Source organism: Natrix helvetica (assembly GCF_964273705.1).
Source record: "Natrix helvetica genome assembly, chromosome: 1".
Lineage (NCBI taxonomy): Eukaryota > Metazoa > Chordata > Lepidosauria > Squamata > Natricidae > Natrix > Natrix helvetica.
The window spans coordinates 303,208,189-303,227,108 of NC_138548.1; the positions used below are offsets into that span (position 1 = coordinate 303,208,189).

At 35.6% G+C, this 18,920-nt stretch overlaps 1 protein-coding gene across 6 annotated transcripts in view; it reads left to right on the forward strand.

Annotated features, from left to right (window-relative positions):
* The first annotated feature begins 4,704 nt into the window (after positions 1-4,704).
* ATP2B2 (ATPase plasma membrane Ca2+ transporting 2) overlaps positions 4,705-18,920 on the forward strand; it is a 146,968-nt gene continuing 132,752 nt past the window's right edge. For all 6 annotated transcript variants that reach the window (XM_081934895.1, XM_081934890.1, XM_081934891.1 and 3 more), the window contains exon 1: positions 4,705-5,113. In XM_081934895.1, the coding sequence (XP_081791021.1) occupies positions 4,915-5,113 (199 nt within the window). In that variant the 5' untranslated portion in view covers positions 4,705-4,914. The remainder of the gene's footprint in view (positions 5,114-18,920) is intronic.

An 18,920-nucleotide genomic window follows, 5' to 3' on the forward strand; every position in this document is an offset into this window, starting at 1 on the left:
ATTAGTAAAGATGAAAGAGGAGGTAAAAGAAGTTAAAAAGATGGAGAACTCTTTAAAACAAGTGTCTAGAGATGTAAAGTAAAGATGAAGTGGAAATTTTGGACAGTAAGAAAGTATAGATAGAGAGATGGAAAGAGATTTAGATTATCTGCTTTATTGGAGTTAAAAGAGAAGGTTTTTTGCTTGAGATTCATAATGATCCCAGAGGATTCTGGTGAAGACTTTATGGAAAAGTTGATTAAAGCTTTGGCAATTTTGGGAGAATGGAATGAAGAAGATACACAGCAGAAAATGACAAAGTGTATAGAATAAATACAAGACATTTAAAATTAAGAAAAGTTCCAAGGGATGCTCCTCTGCGCCACCTCCGCGTGGGTGCAGATCCTTTTGTGCATGTGCTTTTGGTGGAAAAATGGCCTAAATGGGATGTTGTAGAGCCACCCACAATTTCTGCTACCAGGCCAAACCGGTAGAATACCACATCTGAGTTAGAAGAAGAACAAGTTAAAGGATCTATGATACTGTAGCCTGGGGGGGAAATTTGGGGCATGGGATTGAATTAGAGATGTGGCAGAAATTGTGGCCCCAAAATTATAAAATGACAATGTCAACAGCATATAAAGAAAATTTGTATAAGATGTTTTACAGGTGGCATCTACCCCCGACGAGGATAGCAAGAATGTTCAAGAATAAATCAGAAAAGTGTTGGAAATGTCATCAGACACCGGGCTCATATTACCATATGTGGTGGACTTGCGCAGAAGCTAAAAGATATTGAACTAAGATCCACACGTGGTTGGAGAAAATGACACAAAACATATAGACTTAAAACCAGAGATTTTTTTTATTGGGAATTATACCAGAAATATGTAATTGAGATTTGAAATATTTGATTGTAAATGTTGTAACATCAGCTAGAATTGTATTTGCAAAAAATTGGAAAAATGAGAAAATACCAACTCAGGAGGAAACTATTCAAAAAATAATGGAATGTGCGGAAATGAGTAAATTGACATTTGAAATTAGAGAACAAGAAGATGAACAATTTTACAAGGTTTGGGACTTGTTCTATCAATGGTTAGATAAAAAATCATGATAATGGAAAATGTTGGAGAACTTTTTATATATTTAGAATAATAGAATGATATATGCAATACTTTAAGGGTTTAGCATTATTAAACAGATTAGAACAATGTAATGGAATGATGTTGTATGATGTCAATATATAGAATATTCTATTTTAAATGTAGAAATAATAATTGGAGTTGAACTATTGATGCAAAATGATGTATGTAGGAATTCAATACTTAGAAAACTCATTTAAAATTAAGGAATAATAATTACATTTGAATAATTGATATATAATGATAATAATGTACTTATGTTTATTTAATGAATAATTTGTGATTCGATACATAATTGTAAGTGGTGACCATGGAAAGGACGCACCAAATCTTGTAACCAAATGACATGCTATATGAAATGGAAGAAGGTTGTATGTGTTTTATGTCTTTGTTTTTGTTTGTTTAAAATTTTTAAAAAAGAATATAAAAAAAAGAATACAACCTCTGGACCAGACTTAAATTGGTACTTTTTGGGTGCATTATATGAAGATTGAATTCTCTGGAGAATCTGTAATACTAGTGAAAAAAAAAGGAGAAAAAAAAAGATTTTGGCGAAAAGCAAGATTGATGAATTAGTTATAATAGTAATGGTTGCCATTACCATTGAGAGATCTGAAGGACCAGCTTGGACATTAATTATCCTGGGGAAAAATATATACCGGTATGTGCTCATTAAAAGTTCACACTGACTTGATGGCACATGGTCAATGAATTAAAAATCACTAGACTTTTATATTGTATAAAACAAAGTTGGGAAAATTGAAAGTTTGAATGTTTGAAAATTGTAGGCCATGTTAAATTTTATGTTGTTTCAGTGTTTGTTGATTTTATTGTGAATCTCTAGAGTCCTAGGAGGAAGTAGTGTTGAGGAATTTCAGTTCTAATAAATTACTAATATTGGTGTAAAATTCATAAACTCTTCATACAGATTTCATATCAGGTTCAATAAGAAACTAAACTTTATAGTTAGTAGCAAATAGCTAGTACTATTTGTGTTCTGCATTTTTACCATACAACAATATACCTTACAAAACAATATTACTGTATATTATCTTCCTAAGGTTATCTGATATAGAGAATTTCAATTGTTCCTTAAACATTAATAAGGGATAAATACCTCTTTTGCCTTTTGTTTGTTGGTTAATTTTTAATTGATTCTCAAATAAAATATTAAGTAGGCAAATTATTTTGTAGCATGTAGCATGCCTAAAGTTGGCTGCCAAAATGATATACTTTTAGAAAAGATGGAATGTCACACCTAATCAAATAGCTACTTCTAAGTTTATCCCAGCAAGAATTTTTAATCAAAGAGGGTTCACAGTAGAACAACTTCTAAAATTAGTGAATTGTGGCATAAAAAGAACACATTTTGAAGCTGAAGTGAAATGCTAATGAAGGAAGGATCCATTGGTTGCAGCCTAGCTTTCAGTAAAAACTTGTTACATCAAATATTTTTTGACATCGATAATGTCATTTATATCTAACATATATTTGTCATCTGCCTGTCTTCTACATTGATTTCATTAGACTTAAAAGACACTGGAGGTTTTTTTTCCATGCTACAGTAAATATTTCAAACCCTCATGAAATAGTAAAGCTTTTGGACTTAGCGATATCTTGCAACCTAATCTCATTCAAAAAGATCCATTTAGAAGTATAAACACATGACTGTTAATCAGAGATGACCTTACAGGGTTATCCAGTGTAATTGGCTGTCCAGTGTAAATTGTCAATGTAAATTGTTTCTGTAGTTTTGTACACAAAAAGGCAGATTATTCTCCCTCCTTCCCTCTGTCCCTCCATCCCCTCCTCTCTTTCTCTGTGTGTGCATTTAGCATATTTTACCTAACATTTGCCAATCAGAAAGTATTTTTAAAATATGTAGAGGAATCTGATCATGTTTTCTCAAATTATGTTCAACTGAAACCTTCCCATCAATTATGCTTCTGGTGTTCCTTTCACTCCTACAGAATTCACATAGGCATACAAGCACATTGGTAATGTTAAGAGAGGTAACATGTGACATATCTGAAAGGTGAAGCCGAACAACTAGAAGAGGAAATGACTTTTGTAATAATTCCCAGTTTTGGATTAAATGTCCCAATAAAGCTCATCTTCATGCTGATCTCAGAAAGTTGAAGAGAGTCAGATTTGATTAGTGCTTGCATGGAAGACATCCAAAGATTCCCAGGCCGAAGGCTGAATTGGGAAATTTGAATTCAAGAAAGAAACAATAAAGTTCTTACGTATTGTCACTAAGAAAATGGCATAAACTTATCCTTAGAGTGTTTAGCAGTCAAGATTAGTTTGAAGGAGGCTACTTTTTAAAAACATCGGGATTAAATGAAATAGTAATTTGGAGTTTGTGCACATTTGTTCAGCCTTTATATTCAGCCATTGATTTTTTCCCCACAGAGTTCTATTGCTGCAGATTAGGAAGATTAAACTTTCATGTCTTTGTGTGCACCTTAAAATGTATTATTTTTATAAAATATGCACAAGCATATTACTGCACATAGTTAATGGCTCTTATTAAAAATTTGTATTAACTTTTAGAAAAGTCTGTTTTTCAATGAGCAACCCTTTTCAATTTACACACTGGTTTCAATCCACTTAAACAAAACAAGGCTCTAAGAGTTAAACTCTCAATGATGAAGTGAAATAGCTGGCTATGGAGAATGTGTATGAAGCTCACTAGCAACTATATCTGGGAAACAAATTTCATAACATGTTAAATTGCTGCCTCTTGAAATTTACCCATGATTATTCATGAATATTGAACATTAAAACCAGGTAGGCATGTTTGCCTATTTAGGATTTGCAGGAAATGTTCAGCTTTTCATGCTATAGATATCCCAAAAAAAGTGATGCTGAAAGAAAGAACTTCTAATTTGTCGAATAAAATTTACCTTAAAGGCATTCAGCTATTTTTAAAATCTCCCTCTTTCTGTTTGTTTTTATCACCATAGACTGTCAATATGGCAAGATTCGATATGTTTAAATGTATTTGACATTGGAAATTTAAATGTTCCTTTTCCAGTTTTATTTGCCTTGCAATGAAAAATAGTTTCTGTAATGGATGAAATCATAAGCTTATAATGTTCAATTAATTTTTATGAGTCATAGTCTTTAGTAAGTGGTAGAATTTGGGGGGGGGGGTGTTTTTGTCAGATGAAAGATAGATATAGCAGTTTGAACAAGAGTCCCTACCAGAAGCACATCTAGGCTGTTGGACTAATGCTTTATTTATTAATATTAATGAGCCATCTCATTTAGCTGGTGCTCTTGGGACTTGATTAAAGTAAGACTGTTATACTAGCTTCTGAAGCTGGAAAGAGTGCTCTGGGTGACACAGCTAGTATGACAGAAATATATGGAGCCATCTCTGTAAGACTGTTAGAATTTCTTCTGGTTAAAGTTGTACTATACTGCCGCATTTCAGAATGATATGATGGAGTGAATTACTGCAAGTCTGGCTTATCCTTTTAATGCATTTTTTTTTGGATTTGTTTCTTAAGGTCTGAAAAAAGAAATGACCATGTAGATGCCAACTGCCCGGATCCAGCATAATGGGAAAGAGTGAATGGAGTGCAATTGGACTGCAGTCTTGAAAACAGTCATCTTGTGGACTATCACTTGGTGGGAGACATTTCTATCACTCATTGCTTACTCTGCTCATGTTACTGTTCACATAAAGTGGATTTGTTCTTAGGCTGGAATTTGAGTTTCTATCTTTACAAATTTTTAATTTGTACATAGCACACTGAACAGAGCAATATTATCAGCAGCAATGGGTGACATGACAAACAGCGATTTTTATTCAAAGAACCAAAGAAATGAGGCCAATCATGCAGGAGAATTTGGGTGTACGCTTCAGGATCTGCGTTCTCTTATGGAACTTCGAGGAACGGAAGCAGTGGTTAAAATTAAAGAGACGTACGGGGACACAGAAGGCCTCTGTAGACACTTGAATACTTCGCCAATAGAAGGTAAGCGATATTAATGTTTTTCTTTTCTAAACTAGCCCCAGAGGTTTGGCATCATGGTATGGTACAGTGTCTTTTTAATCCTCCTTAAGACAAATTCATCAAATAGATTTTGAGATGTCATGTGTGGCGTGCCTAAATTGGAAAAGAACATTGCAAAGGGGAGAAACGTCAACAAAGGGATTGCAGCACAGCGAGACAACTCACTGTTAAAACTTCTGCAGTGTGAAAATACAAAAATAGTACTGCTCTTGAAATTTGTTAAAAATGCTAATTTGATTTTTTTTAGAGGAGGCTTATATACCGTTTCCCCGAAAATACGACATGTCCTCATAATACAGCCATGCCACATTTTTCTGGTGGGCAAAAATATAAGCCCCCCCCCACATATAAATCCCCTGGACAACCCCCCACCTCCGGCCAGGCAGAGCGCCGCTTACCAACCTAACAGTATCCCGAAGGTGCCAAACCACAGGAACCTGAGGGGAGGCAAAGGTGATCGCGTTGCTTGACGCCTTCGGGATACCGCTAGGTTGGTGAGCAGTGCTGTGCCCAGCTGAAGAGGGGGCTGCCGGTGACTGCTCTCTTGCGAGCGGGCTCCCAAAGAGCCGGGCAAACCTCATGGGTGAATGGCTGTGTTGCCCTGCCGCAGCAGTGCAACACAACAGCCATGAAGCGACCACACTCATGAACAGCCACCCGGCAAACCCCCTTTGCAGCCGGGCACGGCGCATTCACTGACCTAAGGATATCGCCAAGCCACGTGAGTGTCTGTTCGCCGCTGCCTGGCTCCTGCAGCTTGGTGCCTTCCAAATGCCAGTGAATGGCACTCTGCACGGCTGGAGAGGGGGGTTGCGCGAGCGGCTGTTCCACTCTCACTCATCCACCTCCCAGCCTCACGATGTATGGCCCAGCTCTCATTATGGAACCAGGGCACCTCTGCTGCCACCACCGCCATCCCAGCCTGGCTTTTTCCGCAGCTTCCAACCCAAGTCTTTTGGCAGTGGCTGCTCTTGGCGCACGCTCTATGGTTGTATGCTCTGCAGGTGGCTGGCCCACAACCATAGAGCATGCGCCCAGAGCGACCATATATATATATGAAAAATTCTTGAAGATATTCTAGTTATTTCCAATGCCATATATGATGCTGCATATAGTTTTGTGTAGAGTATTTTTTCCCTAGCATTCTTACAGTTCTCTGTTTCTTGATAGAGTTAGATCACCTTTCTGTCTGACTTTACTTTGTATATGTGAAACATTGCACCAGAGTCTGTGTTACACTGTCACTTGAGTCATATAAGAACCTCTCAGTGTTCATTGTTCATCTGTGCTTAAAAACCTTATTCAGGAAGTAGCTTAATTAACAAATCAGGAAAGCTATAATGTCAAGTAGGTATGAGAGACACTATCTGTTTCATTTTTTAATAGCACAAACCAGTTCATTTCATGATATTTATAAAATATACACATTTTGTACTCATTTTTTCTCACATATATGTTTTTCACGTACTTTCCCCTAATATATAAGATAAAATATTTCTTGGATTCTTTTACCATGTGCAGGGTAGTTGGACTCAGTTACAGTGGTAATGAGTGCATTATTGAGAGATCTGAAAACACCAGATTAGGCCAGTTCATTGTCATGGACAAAATATATGTGGTTGCTAAGAGCCAACTAGGACCTGATGGTACATAATGGATCAATTTTATAATGCATACATTTTTATCAAACAATTTTGTAAGTGTTAGAAGAATTATATATAGTTTGACATGCAAATCATATTTTATATATTTATATTTGTGTTCTAAGCATCTCCTGATCCTTCAGGTGTAACATTTCTGAATCATGGGCATTGCATTTTGTGATATTAGGCTGCTGAAATGATTAACAACGATCAGTTATCGTGGAAAGTGTAAACTGATAAAATTGATTTCATATACTATATTACTGAAGCTGACTTTCTACAGGATGGTAAAATTATGATTTAAAATTGTTAGGAATTTCAAATTTCAAATCATTTTGCTTCCTGGCTGTCTCTAAAACTAATAATATCTGTGGAGTCATTCACCACCCCGAGTCCCTTGTTGGGAGAGGGGGCGGTCTAAAAATCTAAGAAATAAAATAAATAAATAAATAAATAATAATATCTGTGGAGTCATTCAGATTCCCAAAGTAACATTCATTCCAATGTACAATAAAGTATTATGAAGTGATACAAACTTGAGGATTTTAAAGATATTTTGAACAATTTAGTTTGGATGTGGAATTGTGCTAGAAAGATAAGATGTCAGATTCTTCTCCGTGTGAGAATTCTGCTATAGCAGTAATGGCGAACTTTTTAGACACTGAGTGCCCAAAGTATGCGCATGCCCAAATGGAAAAGCCCGGCAAGAGGTAAGATCTTTTTCTTTTGTGAGCTTCTGTTTTGTCATTTGCAGGGGAACAGAAGTTCACGAAAGAAACGCCACAGAGATCTGACCTGGTGCGATGGCACACATGCCAGCAGAGAGGGCTTTCCATGCCACTTTTGGCACACGTGTCATAGGTTCATCATCATGGTGCTGGAGAGATGCAAAGCAAAATAAGGACTGTGTTTGAAGTTAAAGAGCAAAGGAGACATTAAAGATCTCTTCTCTGCATTTATTCTTAGTAGAAAGTCTCTTAGTTCTTGATTCCTTTAGTTCATAGTGACTTTCATTAGTCCAAAACACCATATTAACCCTAATCATTTCTCCAAGCTTAAAGTACACACTTTTGTGTATGATAGTTTGCAGTGTAAGGCATGATGTTAATTCAGTATCATCTATAAACCTTCAGATTTACCCATTTCTTATCTATTATTATTTTAATCATAAAAGCAATTCCTGATTTCACATTTTATGCCATTTTATGTCATTGGAGAAATGTAGTGCTGTAAAGAAAATATAAAGAACATTTAGTATTCAGAGTTTTAGTCCAATCCTATAGGCAGACACTATTGTATTAGACATGCTGTGTGTTATTAATGGCAATAGTAACAGCTTTATAATATGTAGGATATACATGGGAAATGAACATTCTTGAGTTACAGAATATTGTATAGAACATGGCTGTCAAACACATGGCGTCACGTTGCCGTCACATTATGTTTCATGACATTTTTCCCCTTCACGGAGCTGGAGTGGACGTGGCCTATGTATTACGCATCCACCCCATGGGCCGCTAGTTTGACACCCTTGGTTTGGAATAACAGAATTGGAAGACCCCTTGGAGGTTTTGTAATCCAACACTGCCCAAGCAAGAGACCCTATACCAGTGATGGAAAACCTTCTTTGGCTGCCGTGCCAAAAGCGGGGGGAGCACAGGAGGGGTCGTGCACCAGCATGCCGCACCTATAATGCTATGTGTTTGCCCCCCCAACATGCGCACATGGGCGCGATCAGTGTCCCTCCTGCTTTTGCCGTGGGTTTTTTGCCTTCCCAAGGCTCCAGGAGGCTTTCTAGGAACCTGGGGAGGGCAAAAACAGCCCCCGGACACCCTCCAGAGGCCTCAGGAGCTCCCTGAAACCTCCAGAGGGCAAAAACAGACCTATGGGGAACCCGGAAGTCACCATTCCCGACATCTGGGTTCCCTGTAGGGACAATTTCTGACCTCCGGAGCCTTCAGGGGCTTTCAGGAGGCTTCGGAGGCTAAAAAACAATCTTACAAGCAAACCAGAAGTCACTTCCGGTTTGTCCGTAGGGTCATTTTTTGCCCTCCGGGAAGCCTCCTAAAGGCTCCGGAGGGCAAAAAAGGGTCCTATGAGCAAGCCGGCAGTCCATCCCTGAACTTCCGGTTTTCCCATAGGACTGGTTTTTCACATTTTGGAGGCTTCAGAGAAGCTTCCGGAGGGCGAAAAATGGCCTCAATGCGCACTGGCCAGCTTACAGGGCAACGCCTCGTGTGCCTGATAAATGGCTCCGCATGCCGCCTGTGGCACGTGTGCCATAGGTCCGCCATCACGGCCCTACACCATTCTGAATAAATGGGTGTCCATCTCCTCTTTAAAAACTCCAGTGATGGATCACCTACAACTTCTAAAGGCATTTCATTTTCTCATAATGTTACAATCCTTGACAAATAGAAGGAGCAGTTTCGGTAGAATTATGAAGTGCATGGAAGAGAAAATGATAAGTAAATCTATTGTATTTAGTAAATTATACCATTTTATTTGTTATATGCATTAGTGTAGAAATAACCTGTATTTAAGACAAGAGTTTTGTGTACATTATAGATTGTTGGGTTATTCTTATATAAATCGTAATTTTAAAATGAATCATTACAACAGATGATGAATTCTAAATTTGTGGATGGCTCATATATATGTAATTATGAATTTCTTTTGCTATGCCTATAACATAGTTTGCTGTTATATAAAATATGCGGAAAAAGTTTCATTTAAATTAACAACATCTCCTGTCCATGTTTATATTGCTTGCTTGGCAACTACAGTACATGATGTATCTTTCCATGGAATTATTCCAATATTTTTCCTTTTTCCCTTTTTAAACATCTCTGGGATTTGGGGTGGGGAAAGAGTCCCATCCAAGTACTGTACTAACCACTGATAATAACTGTTTGTTTTTCGGAGCTCAGAAACTATCGGTAACTACTCTGCTGCTACATGTTATGACATACAATAAGAAAGTAACATTCAGGATTATCATATAAAATTAGATTGTTCTCTTTCAGTACAGTAAATAGAAACAAGAAAATAAACATATTGTAATTTATACACAGCTACAAATTTGCTTCTGTAAATCAGAAGTAAGGAAGTCGGTGCAATTGAAAACTCAGGACTAAAGGAAATTAATAATAGGTAACTGGATTGATTGATCATTTTATGTACTCCTGGATTCAGAAAATGACTTCTGATTATTTGCGCCATTAAAACATTATAAAAAAAACTAAGAACCAATAAAAGAACAATTCTATTACAATATTGTAGGAAATACTAGCCTGATCTCTAGTGGGAAGCTATTGCAGAATATGAGGAAAATGTACTGTAACTGAAAATCATTGTCTGTGAACCCAAACTCTCTTTAACTGATGGAGTGGTCTGATGTAATATTCCAAACCCTAAACATAAACCTAAAAGAGAGAGCAGGACTGTTATGGGGTTGGGAGCAGGGGAAATAAGACTATTACTGAAAAGATGCCTTCGTCCAGGGGAGTGGAGGAATATGAGGGGAAAAAAATCAGAGCAATTATGTTAGGCATAAGATGATCTGGAAAATTGCTTTTCTGGATTTTACTATACTACCCTACTAACAAGAAATATCATTCCAGAAACCAAATTATCCTTGTTTCCTGATTTTACTAGCATCAAAGGGCTTGCACGCATGAATGAGAGCAGTAAAAGATGCTAAGAGAAAATCCAAGTGGGATGAGTTGGATGGACTACTTCTGTTTCTGTCTTGAAACAAGAATAAAATAATCCAACAGGGAGTGATGAACTATTTTAAAAATAATGGGATGAGAGAGATTAATTCATTGGGAGAAACTTTCTTCATACTGTTATTCAATATTTATATTGGAGACTACAACAGTACTGTTCATTTTTCATCAAATTCATTTTAAATTCATATTATTTATGTTTAATTCATATGCTGCATTTAAATCTGGCATATCAATTTTATTCTCATTTTTCTGAAACAGATATTAGCACAACTTTTATTGTGATATTCTGCTACAAATTATAGTGTAATAATATTAGAAACAAGGGGTGTGGAAAGCAGATGACTTTCCACTAATGTTACTTTAATGTTTTGGTTTGGATAACTTTAATCATGACACTATTTTTTTTAAAATTGTGTTCTACAGTCCTTGGAATGTATTGGCAGGTTTTTATGATGTGCAGTATGATAGATAACATGTTATCAAAATTCAGCAGCTATATACTTATATCCCTTACAATGGCCAAATGACTGGAAACAAAATATAATACAGTGACGAGAAAGAAAAATACTGCTAAAACAAAACAAAGTGTTTAATTGTATCCATGTGGTTAGCAAAAAAACTGAGTTTTAAATATGGAGGATCTTGCATCAGCCAGAGATAGTTGGCTGCTTCCCAAAAATCTCGTCATACATCTCCTACCCTTCTGTGTAGGGTATAACAAGTGTAGATTGTAGAAATTTGGGAGAATTATCTCAACAGTTTTTTATAGCATAGAAATCAATCTGGACTCCATACAATACTTGACCCAACTTTTAGCTTGTCGGTCAGCAGTTGAAACCAGGAACCAGGATAGAGTTCAAAAAGTATGCAGCCTATACACACAAATCTGATCTACTAATAATCAAACCAAACTGGCACTCGATAAGAATCAACTGACTTCATGGGGGCTGGACTTGTCACTTAGGTCAATTTTGGAGGTGTAGGGACTGCAAACTAATAATGCATTTGACCCCATGGTCGAATGATGCTTGTACATGCATAAAGCCCAGTTCTGCTTCCTTTTCCGAATCATCATTCAAGTACACTTATAGATACCCCAATTTCACTAAATCTCTTTCTCCCCCCTTCAAAAACACTATATCTAGTGATGCCCAAACAGGCAATCAGGTGACATAATTACCATGTTGCCTATTTAGTCCTCTCGCCTCCTGGCAGATATTGCAAACAAAGTTGATACTTTGGAGGAAAATGTGAAAAATCAGAACATTAATCATCAGAGAGAGAGAAAATCAGAGGATTAATAATCAGAGAGGTACTGCATGAGATGTAAAGTTAGGTGTGCGAACCAATAGAGATTGAGGTACAATAGAGTACGTCAGTACTTGACTGCTTCAAAACTCGTTGAGTTTGGTACTTGACGCATTTTGATGCAAAAATGTTCTGACACTCATTGTATGTTTGATATTCAATGTGTTGCGATAGGAAAAAGGGGACAGTTGCAGAAAGCAGATAGGAAGTTGACCATGATAGGAACGTTGCTGACATAGAAAAAGAGACAGACAGGTAAACAAAGGGTCTCGTGGTAAGCCATATGGTTTGTTTGGAACTCATAGTCATTGGAGGTGTTACTTAAAACCCTGATACTCATCATTTTACTACTTATCATGCTTCATGGAACCAATTAAGGATGAGTACCAAGGTACTCCTGTATTTTGCAGTGCTTAGACTGCTGTCCTTGAATCACAAAGAGCCTATTTCCCATTCTTGTTCAACCATGCAATTCACTGCGTGAGCTTGAGTCATCATTAGCTTGACCCAACTCTCAGTTACAAATAGAAGAATCCAAGTCTTAGGAGCCCTTGTGTCATGGTTCCAAGCAATGAACCAAATGAATCTGGACTGAGAAGCTCCATTCAGGCTTGAAAGACCTTTTATGGAGTATATCATATCAGCACTTAGAAAGTTGAAGCTAACTTTCGGTAATTCCCATGCTTCAGAGTAATAAAAAGAATAGAAACTTCCCACCCCCTCAGTTTCTTGGTCACGTTAACCAATCAGTCCAGTGGGACCTTCCCCTCGATCTCAGCAGATGTTCGTTGCCATGATTTTGGTTCACATGCTGCATCTGGTTGATGTACCACATTTCAGTTCCTTCTAACTCCGCCCCTTCCCAAAGAATGGCAACTAAGAAATGAAGCAAACGTAAATATGGCCTCAGTCATAGTTGTTTCGAAGTTGACACTGTGTGAAAAACAAATGTTGTTAAGTAAGTAATCTTCATCTTCCATTTTTATATCTGTAGGAGGGCAACTTCGTTTTCCATTTCTGGCATCTAAAGCAATTAATCCTAAAAGGGAAAGGTTGGTAGCTCTGTCTAAATGGCAATTTTGCATCTCTGACTTTGACATGATTATATGTGGGAGTGGATGAAGAATAGTGCAGCATTTGTTTTTAATTGGGAAAAATCACCACTGCTTTGTTAACCTATATATTCTAGTAGTATAACATTGGGCAAAACATTGGACTAGATAATTTTCAAGGGTAGGGTTACAGCCAACCTGATTTTCAAGCCTTGCATTCTATGCTATATAAATTGAAAGCAAGATGTTCTTCCATTCTATTAATATTTAGATAATAAATTGAGTGAATTAACTTTATGTGAAGAATTAATCTCAACCTTTTGTTGTTTGAAAAATATTAGACAATTTATATTTAGATGCATCCAAATTGGGAAAAAGTTTATGCTAAAGTAAACTGAGGTGCTTAAATGTTTGGTGCAATGTGCTAATAAAAAAAAAACCAACAAACTGAGGAACATCATTTTTTCCAAAGGACTTAATTGAGATCTTTCATGAGATTGCAGTTTTTGAAGAACTAATTAGGCAATTTGTGGCTCATTTTTATTTGAATTTTCAAGGATAATATACTTGAAAAGATGCAGTAATTTTGAGAGACAATACCATAAATGGGCCCTAGAAACAAATGTCTTGAAAAGTGCACCAGTAGTTTCCAGGCAACAGTGAAATCTATTAGCAAGGCAAACTAGAATTTGATTGTACGTGGAATGGAATTGACTTTTATAGTAAAAATGTATTATATGTCTGCTGCAGGGGTGGGTTCCAGCCGCCATTACTACCGGTTCGGCGCCCAAAAAATGTGTGCGCGTGCACATTTGCACTTACAACAATTTGCACATGTGCACAACACAACATTACAACATTAAAAAAGGAATAATTTTTTTTCAATGAAGATTGTTCTGCGCATGTGCAGAACAGAAAATCAAGATGGCACCACCAAGGACAGAACCGGCACAGTCACCAGTCCGTCGGAGTTATTACCTATTCAGTTGAAGTGGACTGAATAGGTAAGAACCCCAACTCTGGTCTGCTGTTCTTACTTTTTATAAATTTGTTTTAAACATTTTAAAAGTTTTTAAATAGATTTTTTAATCTTTTTTCATAATTACTTCCAATTACTAATGTAAACTTAATTACAACCAACTATAAATAATCTTCTAAACAAAATTAATCATAAATAGAAAAGCAAAAAACAATAATAGTTGCAGTTAAAAAAACAAAAAAATTAACTCAAACGTTATTCTATTACACTAGAACAGTTTAGTGTAGCAGCTGAATAAAATGCTGTCCCATCTACTCTTATCATTAGCTTGATTTCGTGGACCAATGTGTGATCAGGTTCATATAAATGAAAGGATTCCTTGAGATAACTTGACCCCTTTTAGAGCCAGAATAGGCAATCTTTTTAGTCTTAGATAATGTTTCCCTGCACAGAAAATGTACAGGAAGCAGAGATTCACACATGACACTGAACTTTGTTTAGTTTTGGCTTACCACGTGTTTGTATGATGTTAATTTAGCATATTAAGTCCTTTAGAAGAGGGTGCGGCTAACAAATAAAATATTATTATTATTATTATTATTATTATTATTATTATTATTATTATTATTATTATTATTATTATTATTATTATTATTATTATTATTATTATTATTATTATTATTATTATATCATGTGAAACTAATTCTGGTTAATTTATGCACCATAAATCAATTTTATATGATTCTTGAACCAAATCAAGGTGTAATCTGACCTGGATATAATTTTTCTAAACATCTGTGATTAAACTCACTTCAGTTCTCTTTTTCTTGATACACACGGCATCCAAAATAGTACTGAAATTAATCGGCTTTAACAAAACATTGCTGTATGTCACTTAATATTAAGTGTTTGTTCCATAATTTTTTTTTTTCGAGAAATGAAAATGGTCTTTTAGATGGCTGAAAAAAATCACTGGTTTTCATAATCATTTTAATTCATATAAAAGTATTCAATGTCAGATAGCATTTAATTGGCAGATAATGAAAGATATGCTTTTTTAATATTGAGAACATGCACTGGAAATAGAATGTGCCAGTTCTAATCTATTCTTCTACCGAAGTATCTAACAGCCAGCTGGGATGATTAGAGTTCAAAAGTATTTGGAGGTCTAGGTATGTGATTTACCACACATTAAAACACTATAAAGTCGGAGCCTGGCAGTTTCTTTCAGATGCATATTATCGTTAAATGCAATTGTACTGCTAGTTTTGCAAAAAGCAAATGTTATTTCAAAGGATGCAGCAAATGAATGAAATATTTCATTCCCACATTGACATAAGGAAACTTGGCTGCACATTGCATGCTTGCCTGAGTTATTATCCCATTATTTACTTTGACTTTCTCATAATTTTATCTATGATATAAATTATATAAAATATTGCTTTACTTAATTTTATACATAACTGTTCAGTATGTTCCGTGAGATAAAATATTAGCTTTTCCTTCCGACAGTAACACTGCAGAGACCTCACAAGACTTTGATATAGGGCAATCATCCATCAAAACAATCTAGCTAGGCTTTTGCACAAAAAAAACAGGAGTACTTTGGAATAGGGTTGTTTGTCACCTTTCCCAGGTAAACCTGACAGGGAACAAGACTAAATGAATTAATTCTACATTATGTAAGGATATAGTAACAGAATTGTGCAAATTTCCCACCTGCCACTTTTAACTACTAAATTCATTAGTGTACGTACTTCCTTAGTTTCTTTGTTAGACCCTAAACCAACTTCTAGCTTCTGCCTCTCTTGTCTGACAAAATGGAAGTAGAGCTGTTGCTCTACTTTCATGGTCCTAGAGTGACTTTCACAAACAAGCTCTGCAAGGATGTGCTAACTCAAATAATGCAGGACGTGATCAGCACAGTGAAAAACAGCCATATTTTAAAGAGTTTTCTCTTTTCTTTGATACCTTCCATTTCTTCACAGAGAGTTTCATGCTCACTGTTTCAATTTGCCTCTGGCAAAATTCATAGGTTTTTCAAGGACAATCCTCTAATCTTTTTCTTTCTGATTATACACTTTGTGACTTCTACTCTAAGAGGTCATCCTGAAGCAGTCGTGCCTTAAAGGAGTAATACCTTGCAATTTGCCTAACATGCAATTAGCAATAAGTGGAGAATCCTCAGTATAGTTGTGATTCCTGTGCTCTGCACCAGTTAGGAGTTCTGGAAGCTGCATTAATTGCAGCTTCTGAAAAGCAGCCCCATACAACAATAGTATGGATAACCTGAGAAATATGGTTTAATGTACTACTGTAATTATAATCATACACATTTTATCACATTTATACATAGCTGGCATCACAAGTACATTGCCAGCTGAGGATAAAAACATTTAAAATCCACAAACTAATTCTTTCAGGGATAATACAGTCCTGTCCCAAAGGGATAAATTTCAATTCCCAAATCCATTTTACTGTTTCCTAATAGCAAGTGGTGTCTGATTATAGACTCAACATTTTGTCTCATATACTCCATGTTCAAAGTACGAATTACCTCCTTGGGACCATATGGTAAGGATTGATAGGACTGTGATGTCATCACCATATGTATCACATCTCAATTTAGAAGAACAGATGACCTCCCACAACAGTTTCCAATAAATATTTAATAACAAAAGGAGGCAAGAGAGTCCTTGTGGGACATCATAGGTTAAGAGCTTACACAAAAGAACAACATCGTTTTGTTGACTTGTTATGTCAGGAAGGAACTCAAGCACTGTCAAATAGTGCCTCAAGATCCAATATCCCCAGGCAGTTAAGAATGATAATTCAATAATATGAAAAGCTGCTAAGCTGAGGTGAACTAACAGAGTTGCATTAACTTCCATCCATTTCCAGTATAGATCACTAATGGGACCAAACTTTTATATATATTAGATACCACCTAGACAGGCCCATGTTATGAGATTCTGAAATTCGGAGTAGCTCTTGACTGAGTACTTTATATACAAGCATTGAAATCCTCTAGAACAAGAAGCATAGGGTAGTCTAATTCCATATTGGACTTCAGTCCAGTTAGTGACTTCCTTGATTAGGCTAATATGTGAAAGGAGAGAAGGTCCAATCACCATCCTGCTTATCTTTCCCTGCAATGGCCAGGTTGCAACCTCACACACATATATTTTCCAAGTCAAATCTTGTTCTTTTTAATTTTTTAAGTTTAGCCAATATGTTTGATACCTATAATTAATTGTCAGCTCCATAATGAGCACCAGGATGTATGCTTGCCAAGTGGACTGCACTTCTTAATCTTCAGTTTTCTATTATGGAGTGAACTTGACTTTGTTCTTGTCCCTCTGCTAATGTCTATGTATAGTCTCAATTTCTGCTGCTTTAAACAATTGGCAGTGCATTTTCTGTTTGCAAATCCTTATTAGAGTAATCTACCTCCTGAATTGCTACTTTTGCCAATCCATATTTTTCCATATCTAACATTTACGTTCCTATTACCTATTGCTAGTGTAATATCTGATTTAATGTCTCTTACAATTTGTCATAGGATTTCTCAATGACTTTTGCCATTGCAACTGTAGTAGATAATTTTGCTGAAATCTACTTGTTTTAATAGCTGCAATGCTGTCATTTACAAAGTTACAGCTGAGTATATTTGTTTCAAGTATTTTTGAAAACATGCTCTTATCATGTAATCATGTGATTTAAATTGACCTATTCCCATTCTTCTAAGTTCACTTAGTCCAAAAATGTTCAACTGAGTGCATTTGATTTCTCTTTTGAGGTTTTCAAATTTCCCTTAATTCTTGCTTCTCACATTCTATATTTGAATTGCTTGTTCTCTTGTAAAATGACAAATTCTTTTGATATTGATACCATCACTGACAGCTTCATCTGGTTATATCATTTCTTTCAAATGTAATAGGTAATATTTATAATTCCTCCTAATAACTGAAATAATTTTAGCATCTGGCATTCAAATCTTGTCCAAATATTTCAGCAATCTCAATATATTTTCTTTACAAGTATAAAAGTTTTTTCTGGTGTCTTCTAGATTTTATTTTGAATTACTTAAACAAAAAAAGAACCTTGTACATTATAAAATTACTCTTAACTTTTCCCTTCCCTTTTTGGAAAAGGGAAACTCCTGTTTCTTTTTGCCTTGAATTTAGGATCACTAAAGCTATTGAGTATCCCCTTCATTTTAAATTACTAAATCCTATAAAGGATATGGAAAGTCATTGTTCAATATATATTCATCACATATTAATGACTCATTTTTTGTTTTTTATCTCATACATTTCCTAGGGAAAGCTAGAAAAAAAATGCACATATACAGTGCTTAATTATACCGGGCACCATAAAATAATAAATGTGAGTGTTAGTAATGGAATACAGAGATATCAAAGTCATCTTAGCCCTTGCTGACTTTGTTATTGTTATTTACTTTCTCAGTTTGCACATATTCCAAATGGTGACCTATTCCATAGCAGCAGATCATTTCTATTTCATTGTACATTTGTGTACACTAGAAGCTGGCAGTATTGGATATTTAGTTTAGAAAAAATATGTATTTCATTTTAAAAGAATAAGTATAAAAAACTCACTCAAAAATCTCACTTAAATTGAATTACTAATTGTGTTTGCTTAAAGGGCCCACAGATTTCCTAAGAACTCTTCCCAGTCTATGACAAGAAGATAAACTCATTGTGAAATATTTTCTCCAAAATGGCATTTCATTTTTTTTTGAATTTTTTAGAATTCTCTTTGATTTTAAAGCTTTTTCTTTCTTTTCATATTTTTAGCCTCTTATTTTCTGTTCATTTTCTATATTGCATTTTATTTTTATGCATTCTCCTAATACAAAACTTCAATTTATTGTTAGTCCTGATTGTAAGTTGTTCTTATTATAAACAAAAATGATTATGATAATATTATAATGCTAGACTGATAGATAAATCAATCGATCACCCGATAGGTAGACAGACAGACAAACCATGTATACATGTATTCATAATTATAAAGGTATATTCTCAG